Raw genomic sequence first — 11,840 nt, 5'->3', positions numbered from 1 at the left:
GAAATTCCGAGGAGTTATTTCCGAGGACTTGTTTCGTCGGTATGTCGTCGGAATATCGTTATTCCGACGACATACCGATGATTTTTTCCCTCAGTATGTCGCTGTTTTCTTGTAGTGAATGACTTCATGAATTAATTATTTCCAAAAGTTTGCCGCTATCTCGATTTATGGTGAATTCGACAGATAACCTATGCACTTTGCCCGAACGGAGTCATACAGCAGGTCTCTGAATAATACAAGCATGGCATAACTTCTTAGGGATCCTTTCATGTGGTTTTTGTGTGGACCGTTCAAAAGCCCAAAAATGAAATCCTTATTGTGTAAGAGTCGAGAGAAACTATTGTCCTTTACATTTTCCAGGCTTTTAGAAATAGGAGGCTTTGAGGGCTGGGCAAAAAACCGGATCCCGAACCCGATCCGAAAAAGTAGTATCGAATCCGAACCGAAAAAGTAGTATCGAATCCGAACCGAAATTTATTAAATATCCGAATGAGTTCAAAATTTTGGTATTTAGAGAACCGAACCGAACCCGATCCGACCCGAAGTATTTCGGGTACCCGATTATATCTGAAATTGATTTATATACCTATATATATTAATTATTTTTAGATTTAATATATAAAATACTTTTAAGTTGTCCAAAATACTTATAAATATATACAAATAGTCAAAAGTACATGTTTAAAATAGTTAAAGTATACTCAAAACACCAACAATACTTAAAATATTTATTGATTCTCAATCCAAATATTCGAACAAAACCAATTTATATGTTAATTTTAGGTATTTTGACATATGCTATTCAAATTTATATGTAATATATTGTTTTTTTTATAGATTTTGAGAAATTTAAAGTATATAATGAATTTAAATTTTTTTAAAATAATTTAAATAGGTTATCCGAACCCGCAAAGATCCGAACCGAATCCGAACCGAAATTTAGAAATACCCGAATGAGACTGAAATCTTTGAACCCGGAAATCCGAATAGACCCGAACTGAACGGGTATCCGAACGCCCACCTCTACGTGTGATCTTGAGGGATTTGGGATCCCGGATTTGTGTTGTAGTGACTAACCAAATTCGTTTTTGGCACATGGCATTAGCCCAAGTTATATCATACTATATATTAATTGAGAAGTCACTTTAATGATTTTTGCTTACGTGTCAATCATAGGTGAACTCTTACAAAATTGTTATAATTTGATTGGTCGATAATTTTTAATTTTCATTTAGATCTGAAAAAAGTAAGTCTATAACCAATTAATATCACTTGCCAAATAATTTACATAATAATAAAAATAATGATTTATGGTAACTAATTGTTTAAATTATAGAAAGAGAAATGAATTGATCATTTTCTATAGTTATAAAATACATAAAATAATAAACGACAACCTATTTATATAAATTAATATAATTATTTTATATTCTTATAAAAAGCATTATATTTTGTGTAAATTGTCATAATAACTATTAACATCTTCTAAAGTTTACATGCTTTATAAATCATCCTACTATATATTAATTGAGAACTCACTTTAGTGACTTTTGCTTACATGTCGATCATAGGTGAACTCTTACAAAATTGTTATAATTTGATTGGTCAATGATTTTTAATTTTTATTTATTTTATTTAGATCTAAAAAAAAGTTAAGTCTATAACCAATTAATATCACTTATCAAATAATTTACATAATATTACAAATAATGATTTATGGTAACTAGTTGTTTAAATTATAGAAAGAGAAATGAATTGATCATTTTCTATATTTATAAAATACATAAAATAATAAATGACAAACTGTTTATATAAATTAATATAATTATTTTATATTCTTATTTAAAAGCATTATATTTTGTGTAAATTATCATAATAACTATTAACATCTTCTAAAGTTCATATTACATGCTTTATAAATCATCCTACTATATATTAATTCAGAAGTCACTTTAGTGATTTTTGCTTACGTGTCGATCATAAGTGAACTCTTACAAAATTGTTATAATTTGATTGGTCGATGATTTTAATTTTTATTTATTTTATTTAGATCTGAAAAAAAGTTAAGTCTATAACCAATTAATATCACTTGCTAAATAGTTTACATAATATTACAAATAATGATTTATGGTATCTAAATGTTTAAATTATAGAAAGAGAAATAAATTGATCATTTTCTATATTTATAAAATACATAAAATAATAAACGACAAACTGTTTATATAAATTAATATAATTATTTTATATTCTTATTTAAAAGCATTATATTTTGTGTAAATTATCATAATAGCCATTAACATCTTCTAAAGTTCATATTACATGCTTTATAAATCATTTATAAAAATATTTATCAAATTATTTATCTTAGTTATTGTATATTTTAAATTATTATAAGAGTTTTTATGTCATTTATGAGAGCTTATAAATTAATTTATAAAATTTATTTTAAAATCTCATTCTACTATCACACTTTATATTAATTGAGAAGTGACTTAGGAGACTTTTTCTTATGTGTCGATCATACATGAAATCCTAATAAAATGTTATAAATTGATTGGTCGATATTATTTAATATAGATCAATTGTTATATATTTTTAAAATACATAAAATAATAAACCACAAACAGTTTATATAAATCAATATAATGATTTTATATAAATCAATATATTGATTTTATATTGTTATTTAAAAGCATTATATTTTATATAAATTATCATAATAACTATTAACATCTTCTAAAGTTCGTATTATATGCTTTATAAATCATCTATAAAAACATTTATCAAGTTATTTATCTTGGTTTATTATATATTTTAAATTATCATAAAAGTTTGTAAGTCATCTATAAGAGCTTATAAGTTATAAATTACTTTATAATTTTTTTTTACAAATCTCATCCTACTATCCTACTATATATTAATTGAGAAGTCACTTAAGAGATTTTTGCTTTTCTGTCGATCATTTATGAAATCTTGAAAAAATATTATAAATTGATTGGCCGATAATTTTTAATTTTTAATTATTTTTAATTAGATTTAATAGAAAAAAATTAGTCTATAAAAAGTTAATATCACTTGCCAAAAATCTACATAATATTACAAATAATTATTTATGGTAACTATTTGTTGAAACTGTAGAAAGAATAATAATGTTTGATCAATTTTTATATATTTGTAAACTACATAAAATAATAAACAATGGTTTTATTAAAATTGATATAATGATTTTATATTCTTATATAAAGCCTTATATTTGTATATAAAGTATTATAATAACTATTAATGTCTAATAAAATTTATACACGCTTTATAACTCATTTATAAAAATTATAAATACATTTATAAAATTATTTATCTTAGCTCATCATATGTTTTAAATTATGATAAGAGGTTTTAAGTCATTTATACAAGCTTATAAAATATTTCAAAAGTTTCAGTATAATATACCTTCAAAACTTAAGTAATTTTATTAAAAACTGAATCATTAATATCATATATAACTAATTTTAGTACAATTATCAATACAAAATATCAAAAAATATTTAAAATAGGCATATTTATTCTTTTTAGAAAACAATCATTCTTAGAAAAATATTTAACAAAAAACACATAATGATAAAAACATATTTTGATTTGAAACATTATAATAAATATATTGTTGCAAAACATTCGAACCCGCGAAATCACGGACATCCACCTAGTATATATGTATATATATATATATATAAATATAAAAATAATAATTATTATAACAATTTGGATTACAACATTGTTTCATAAATACAAGAGTGTTTTGAAGCCTGGGCAAAATCCTAAAAATAAAACATATTAACCAAAAATCTACATTTTACAAAGGCAACAAAAACTACACCGGCTCGCCAAACATTCCTTGCGCACAACTACTGGTTAACTGCAAACAAAACGAGTTTACAGCAATTAATGAGCTCTAATTGCTCAGTATGTTACAGCTCGCTCTAACGAGGTGATCGATTCCCCAAGTAACCCAAAACATAACTCAAGAATCAAAATCAAATACAACAAAAGCACATGACAATTAGCCATCGACTAGCTGTTCTGGTCCTATCTGGTCACGTCATCTCTATCCCATAGGATTGTACTCGGCCATTGGCTACAATCATGTCTCTCCGAGTCTTCCCACCAATTAATCCAACCATATAGTGAGGCTAGGTAGAATCGAACCGCCCACCACTTACATCGAATCATACGACACCTAATCACGAGGAAAACTTCATTTTCCGATAAAATGACTCTTTTACACAAAACCGAGTAATCGAATAAAACCATACAATCTAGTATGCAAGTCCTAACAAGCAACCAGAACACATTTAACGATAGTCTAACGATTAACTGAAACAACATTTAACTAAACACGCAATCCTAACAAACAATCACACTTCACCATAATTTCCGGTCTTTGAAAAAAAAAAATTCATAGTCAGTGTTTGTTTGTGGCAGAAGAACCCATCGACTTGGATCTTTATTTTGTTCCTCAATGCAGCTTTCTTTTTTGAAACAGAAAAAAATAATTCACTGTGACCATCAATCAAATCTAATGTTGCATTCAAGCGGATGGGTTCATCAATGTCTGAAAAAGGATATATACAATTCAAAACCTGGCTTGATTCAAGACTCAATGCCCCCACCTGTTTCTCCACATTTGCACATATTACACGTTGTATCGTACAACATCAATCACAAAGATTGAACAAACGATTCCTAATGAGGAATCTTCCTACGTTTAAAAAGTTCTTTTAGAAAAGGTTTCCGTGGTTGCTTCTCCCTTTCAACATCACTTGCGTTGCTTCTTCCCTTGTGGTTCTGTCGGTTGATCTCCCTGCAAATGCGAAGTTACAGTTTAAAGTCTTGATAAGTAGCAAATATGGTTTGTAAGTAAATAAAAGGGAGTGTTTGCTTACAACAACAGAGAGCTGCTCACGGATATAGGCCATTGATCTCAACATTGCCCCTAGTGTATCCCGGGACACCTGAAACTTGACCTCTGATTCTCCTGTTGTTGTCTCAGTATCTTGCAGCTGGAGTATAAGATTAAACAAAAAACGTATTTTTTCACTCAGTTGAAACTCTTTATTTCAATCAAGTCTCGCTAACTACCAAAGAGAGACAAGACAGTAATTTTGTTATCCCATGAATAATGAATGCATCATGAAAGAAGATGGCTACTACAGCCTTTCATGAACATGAGTCCCTATGCAGTGGTGAAACAAAATTCTCGAGCTGTTTTTGTTGTTGCTTAAATTCAAGTGGGTTCCAAAAGAACACTTTTACATATTCAGATAAGTACTGATTCTAGTCTTTACTTGAAAGTGACATACAGATAGACTTCCGACTGAGCAAGTGAAGACTAGTTGAGAAGCGACCTATAGAGTATAAGAAGCATACCTTCAAATTGATGACAGCAACTCTATTCGCTGGAGCTGAGAGTTGCTCGCTGATGTAAGCCATAGACCTTAACATAGGTTCAAGTGTAACGCTAGATAGCTGAAACTTGACCTCCATATCCGCTGAGGGAAACTTTCTGTAATCGTGCAACTGTAACACATCGTGGAAAAGAAATCCTCACTTATGCGGTCACAAATTTGATGTCCGTATACTTTATCACTAATGCATATTTAGCTTGCCACGAAGGCCAATGTCAACTGTTCAAATCTTCAGCATTCTGATTCTTACAGATATCTAATATCGTTTCATCAAAAATTAATGAACACAAAAACCATACTCTGGGTATAGTGCACACCTTTAAATTGATAACCGCAACTCTGCCACCCGGCATTGTATTTTTACTCTCCATCCCCCAAGTCATTGACTTAAGACATGGAAGAGCTACCTGCAAGACAAAGCAAGTCAGATTATAACCCAGCACCGACAGAATAAAACAAATGACTCTGTGAAACGGTTTACTCTGGGTACCATGTTCTCAGGAGCACCATCATCTCGGTGAAGGGACACTGGTGCCAAACGCGGCAGATTCAAATCAGCAACAGATTGAGCTCTGGCCCCACCATCGTTAAGTTTAAATCTGCGGGTCATTTCATCCTGACGGGGCCACAGCAGAGGGGTTGAGTCAGATGCTGATAGCGAGGTCTTTGCATCACCACCGTGTGAGCTAGGAGGTGCAGCTCTACCAACACTTTTCCTGACAGCTGAAACCTTCTTTCCACCTTCTCTTAGTGCTCCAAAAGCAATATTATAAGTCTCAGGTGTAGCCGCACCTTCCTCAGCATACTTGATGGCCTCACGACATAAATGGTTGTAGCGGTGTAACAAGCCATCACTAACATGCTCATCCATCTCTGCAAGGCTCTTGGCATTTCTAGTCCACCTTCCCAGAATATAATGCGGTGGCAAAGTGAGTATATTTGTGACAGTAAACACTGTCAGAACGTGTCGGCAGAGTATGCCGGAATGCTCAAACATTTGACAGCTGCAGTTTGCTCTCATTTCCGGGTAGCAAAAGGACACCATATAAGCTTTGTTGTCATTTTCAAATTTCGCAACCCTAAAAGTGGTGGCAGTACCATCATCATCAATTCTGTTTGCAGTGTAAGCAAATGTCTCCACCAACTCTGCCTGAAACTTCTCAAAGATTCTCCGTGTATACAGATTTGCAGCCTGGCTCTCCATGGGCGATGGAGTCTTCAGGATTGGAGGGGTGCTGACAGTGTCAAGATCGGCTTCAATCTCCATCTCAAACCAGCTCTCCATAGCCCTCTCGTAGAGCCTAAAGAACATGGGAAGTGTTGTCTGCTGATTCACATACCCATCAAAAAAAGAACCTTGTGTAGGGAAGACTGCAGCAAAGAATGAATCCCGGAAAAAAACAGGTACCCACTGAGCTCGAGCGTTATATATAGAAGAAAGCCATTCATGTCTTCCCAAGTCATACTTTTCAATGATGGAACTCCAAGATGAGTCAAACTCCTCTATCGTCTCGGTGAAGTTGATACAGTTATACAGCTCCACCTGAAAGCTAGGATAGGCGAGACAGACATGAGCCAGCTTTTCCTGACCTTCGCTAAGCACATCCCACTTGTTAATACAGTGACGAGCACCGGGAAACACCTGAGCAGCAGCGACCTGTATGGCTCTAACTTGATCAGTCACCAAAGAGAGAGGAGGGTGATCTCTCATGGCGGTTAGAAAAGTCTTGAAGAGCCAGGTAAAGGAAGCCTCGGAGTGGTCAAGAATAAGCGCACAGCCGAAAAGGATAGCCTGACCATGATGGTTCACACCAGTAAAGGGCGCAAAAGGAACAAGAAACTGACTCCACCTGTACCTCGTATCCAGCGTAACGGTGTCGCCAAAGCGAGTATAAGCAATCCTAGACCTAGAATCAGCCCAGAAAACATTAGTCATCTGATTACTATCATCATCAAGCTGAACCGCGTAGAAGAAGCCAGGGTTCTCCGCCTGCATCCTCTTGAAATACTCCAAGAGGTTACCCGCGTCACGCCCGAGCGTTCTCTTGGAATCCTTAGAAGCAACTCTAGCTCGGGTCCCGTCCATGGAAACATACATCATACCGCTAGGCACATTAGAGTTGTCGGAACTCGCGAAATGCCTGCGAGGGCGAAGACAGTGGAGCGTGGTGGGAGTTGCTAGTCCATGGCTGTGCTCTTTGACGAACTTGGTGACAACCCATTTGTTGTTATTATCCACACCACCTTTGAGCTCTATCCTAAGCATTGCATCGCAGATTTCAGCAGGCCTTCGTCTCGACCTTTTGCTGCTGCATACGAATTCACGAGCACAAGAAGAATCTGTCGTAACAGTAAGGGGTTTGGAACTGAAGGAGAGCTGCCTAGCGTACTCGTCGTAGAATGATTTGGCTTCTTTCTCCGAATCGAACTCCATCCCAACACATGGCTCCGCTACTCCGATCTCCTCTTCAACTCCCACTGGATTATTGTCCATCTCCAAATGAATATCATCCATCTTCACACTTGCTTTCCGACTAAATAGTGTTCTTAGGGTTTTGAGATCGACGACTAACCTAGAAAAGTCGGAAACTTTACAGATGCAATCGCACACACTGCCAACAGAGGAGAAATGGCAATCGAACAAGGTTTACCTTTAATCAGCATATAAGTTTCAACAACTCGGCGCTGTGTTGCGCTGCGCCAAAAAAAAAAAAAACGGAAAATTGAGGCCAAAAAAACATCCACAAATTTACCAGTTGCAAAGCTAACAACAATTCCAAACCTGTATAGTTTAGTTTGTACAATATACATATTTTCCCTTTCACAAAAATCTTATTTTAACACTTTATATTATAACAAATATCATTCAGAATCTGAATACAAATTTAAAGTTACATATTTTAACCTTAAATATAAACTACAGAAATATTTTGATTTTGGAACAATATTTAATCATCTCAATGTTTATTAACTACATTTAAAAGAAATCTAAAAACAAGAAATTATAAAACAAAATATTTATTAAATCAAAATATTGCTTAGTGTTTTTCCAAAATTGGTGCAACATTGATTTAGCAAAATTACTTTGCAGAGCATTATTCTATTGAGATCTCCATGACATAAGGTTATTGAAACAGTCTAGAGCACCTTGATTATCTTGTAACTTTATCATAGGTATGGTATCTTCGTTTATCTGCTTTTTTCATTGGAAAAGTAGTTTTAGAGCTCAACATGAAAAATCCTATTGTCTAACAAATTTTTAGAATTAATTATTTCTAAGAAAACACTTAACGGATAGAAAAGTTCCAGGTTCTGACAAGAATAAGAAAAAGTATAACCAGAAATTATTATGTTGGCCGTGTTTACTAGGTGATGCAGCGTATATGTAAATCATAAATTTTACTCTCTTCTCCCTCTGTGATTCATTGTAAGAATCTCATGTGTGTTTCTTATAGAATTTCCGTTCTGTAATATTTTTTTTATATAGTTTAGTGAATTTGAGTTCTAGATTTATAAATGAGATAACCAGTGATTAGAATCTGTGAAAGAGAAGTTTTAATACAGTCAGAAAATCTTTTCTCAACCAAATACTACTACTGTTGTTAATAGCTTGTGAAGCCTTCTTTCTCCTTTGCCATGCTCTTAAGACTCAAATTGCAATTGGCTGCGTCAAAATCTTCAGTTCCAAGCCTATCTCACACAACATCGAGTACAAAATCTTTGTAATGCAACTTGAGTTACTACTTTCTTTCCTTATTCTACATAGCTTTGCATCATCCATCATCCTTCTCACTTTCTCCACTTCCTCCCACTTTCCATCAATAGCATATACATATGATAGTAACACATATGGTCCCACTTCACTTGGTTGTAATCTCATGAGCCGCTTCGCCAAGCTTTCTCCAATGTCGAGATTCGAGATTGTCCAAATAACAGACTGAGACTCCTTAAGCTCTTCTGAGTCTTTGGTCAAACCTGCTAGAGCAAGGAGATTAACCAAGCAGCCATGGTGCTCCACTTTAGGTTCAACGTTATAGATTCTGGTTAATCGATCATAAACCCACCAGCCTTCTAAAACCATCCCTGCACTTACACAAGCAGACAACACGCAAACTAAAGTAGCACCATTGGGTTCAACGTTTCCATGCTTTTCCAAATCTAGAACCATCTCTACCGCTTTCTCTCCATCCCCATTCATGCCATATCCCATGATCATAGAGTTCCACGACACAATGCTTCTCTCTCTCATCCCATCAAAGACCTCTCTAGCCATATCCATAACACCACATTTAGCATACATTGTAAGCAAAGCAGTCGAGAGAAGCATATCAGGTTTAATACCATTGCTGGTTACATATAAATGTATCCTCTTCCCTATATCAACCCGGCCTAACTTTCCACAAGCTGTCAAGACGCTTGTAATAGACGCTTTGTTTGGCTTAAATCCATCTCCTTTATCCACCATCTCCTCGTAAAGTCTAAGACATTCTGTATAGTTCTTGTTCCTCACATAAAGAGCTAAAATAGTATTCCAACAAACAACATTTCTTCTCGGCATTCTATCAAAAAACACGCGTGCCATCACAACATCCCCTGCTGCTGCATAACCATCAATCATACAGTTCCAAGAAACAGCATCTGGAGCAGGCATAGCCTCAAAAAAATACCGAGCTTCCTCCATATCTTTAACTCTCGCGTAACCGCAAAGCACGGAGTTCCACGTGAAAACATCTCTTTCAGGCATTACGTCGAACAGCTTGCGTGCAATATCTACTTCACCATTCTTGACATATCCATCGATCATCAAATTCCAACTAACTAAATCCAATATATACCCACCATCGAACACCTTGTGTGCATCTCGTATCCGCCCAAAAACAGAGTACATATGAATCAGAGAGTTCCTCACAAACAAATCTAAATCAAACCCTTTCTTCGAAACCAAAGCATGAATCTTTTCCCCATCTTTTACAAACCCAATCTCCGCACACACCTTTGCCATCAACGGAAACGTGTAATGGTTCTGCAAAACGCATCTAGCCACCATTTTCTCGTAGTAAAACCTCAACGCACCCAACGGTTGTCTTGAAGTCAATAAACATCTCAGAATAGTGTTACCCAAAAATGCGTCAGGTTCATGGATGGAATCGAAAACTGAAGCAGCTCGTGAAACCGAGTGAAAACACGTGCAGAGCTTTTTGATCACACGTCCTGAGACAAGAGAGTGTTGAAGGAGCCCAGAGACTACAACCTGGGCATAGACTTGATCAAACTCGTTCAAGGATCTTAAAGATTCAAGCTTTTGGAGCAAGGGATGATGAATTTCCACGATGGGTTCTCCTGTTTCGTCGAGATGTGTTGTTTGAGGTCGAGGATCGTCAGGCCAGAGTCTTGGCGATGGTTTTGAGAGATTTTTCCTGCATTCGATGAATTTATCAAGAGAAATCGAGTTTCCTCTTCCTCTCGATCTGGCTAATCCTAGACTCATACTGCTTTGTGTTGTGTTTCTCAGTGGTTTGGCGGTAAAAAACCAGAGAAATTAAGTTTGAAGTGCTGTTTATGACTACGCAAAAAAAGATATCCCGATTAATAATCTCTAATAGCAAACTTATGAATATTAAAATAAAAATTGGGTTTTGCGTATATTTGCTTGATACATGTGAAATTGTATTTACTGGTTTACTGACAAAGACCAGCTTGCCTGTTGTAATTAGGAAAAAAAAAAAAACAGAGTTATGTTGTAATTAGAGAGTTTAGAGACTGAATATTTCTGTATTATTATTAATGATCAATGGGAGTTTCTTATATAAGGATTACAAGATAAAGATAAATGGAAAAGAATACATATCCTAATCCATCTAAATTTAGGAAAACTAGTAAAACATAAATTTATAAAGAAAAAGAAATACGGTTTACTTTTCTCCTATTCTTGTATGTGTGGTCGCCTTTCTCTCTCTCTAAAGTCGGCTCTCTCTTTCTCTCATCTCTCTAGGGTTTCGGCCATCTCTCTATCTTCTATGTATTGGGCCGGGCCTAGTTATGGACATTCACTATTGGATTTATAACACTCCCCCTTGGATGCCATAACCATACATGATTTGTAGAACGCTTCATATTGCCTCATTAAAACCTTATCAGGAAAACCCAGTGGGACAAAACCATGATGAAGGAAAAAGAGTACAACACGCACTACTCCCCTTGATGTGAACCTCACTGTAGGTTTCTACATTCTACGCATTTGATGTGTGATCTTTCATGTATATATAGGATGGGAGTAATCAGCTAGTTTCATTACTAAGCCGTAACTAGACCACTTTGACCTCTTAGGTCGTTTCTCATGTCTCTTGACATCGAGTGTCCCGGTAAAGAATGTGTGCTAAA

General features: G+C 34.8%; 2 protein-coding genes across 2 annotated transcripts; both read right to left on the bottom strand.

The window, feature by feature from the left end:
• Nucleotides 1–4,532: 4,532 nt before the first annotated feature.
• On the bottom strand, nt 4,533–8,193 carry LOC106336231 (protein FAR1-RELATED SEQUENCE 3). The gene is made up of 5 exons (XM_013775000.1): nt 5,950–8,193; nt 5,777–5,866; nt 5,422–5,571; nt 4,938–5,054; nt 4,533–4,855 (listed from the first exon to the last, which is right to left on the bottom strand). Exons 1-5 carry the CDS (start codon nt 7,972–7,974, stop codon nt 4,811–4,813), a joined length of 2,427 nt encoding a protein of 808 aa, XP_013630454.1. The 5' UTR covers nt 7,975–8,193; the 3' UTR covers nt 4,533–4,810.
• An 830-nt stretch (nt 8,194–9,023) lies between these two features.
• LOC106332334 (pentatricopeptide repeat-containing protein At3g29230-like) lies at nt 9,024–10,997 on the bottom strand. The gene has a single exon (XM_013770800.1). The coding sequence runs from the start codon at nt 10,945–10,947 to the stop codon at nt 9,109–9,111; it is 1,839 nt and encodes a 612-aa protein (XP_013626254.1). The 5' UTR covers nt 10,948–10,997; the 3' UTR covers nt 9,024–9,108.
• Between the last annotated feature and the right edge of the window lie 843 nt (nt 10,998–11,840).

The sequence above is a fragment of the Brassica oleracea genome, chromosome C3, assembly GCF_000695525.1.
Source record: "Brassica oleracea var. oleracea cultivar TO1000 chromosome C3, BOL, whole genome shotgun sequence".
Classification (NCBI taxonomy): Eukaryota; Viridiplantae; Streptophyta; class Magnoliopsida; order Brassicales; family Brassicaceae; genus Brassica; species Brassica oleracea.
This window is presented reverse-complemented; position numbering and strand designations above follow the sequence as displayed.

Bases quoted from the DNA above. Each gene is read 5' to 3' on its own strand.
- LOC106336231 (XM_013775000.1), bottom strand. From the start codon at position 7,974: ATGGATGATATTCATTTGGAGATGGACAATAATCCAGTGGGAGTTGAA. The intron at 5,055-5,421 runs GTATGCTTCTTA...CTTATACTCCAG, and splicing joins TTGCTGTCATCAATTTGAAG to CTGCAAGATACTGAGACAAC. The intron at 4,856-4,937 runs GTAAGCAAACAC...TCGCATTTGCAG, and splicing joins GTGAGCAGCTCTCTGTTGTT to GGAGATCAACCGACAGAACC.
- LOC106332334 (XM_013770800.1), bottom strand. From the start codon at position 10,947: ATGAGTCTAGGATTAGCCAGATCGAGAGGAAGAGGAAACTCGATTTCT.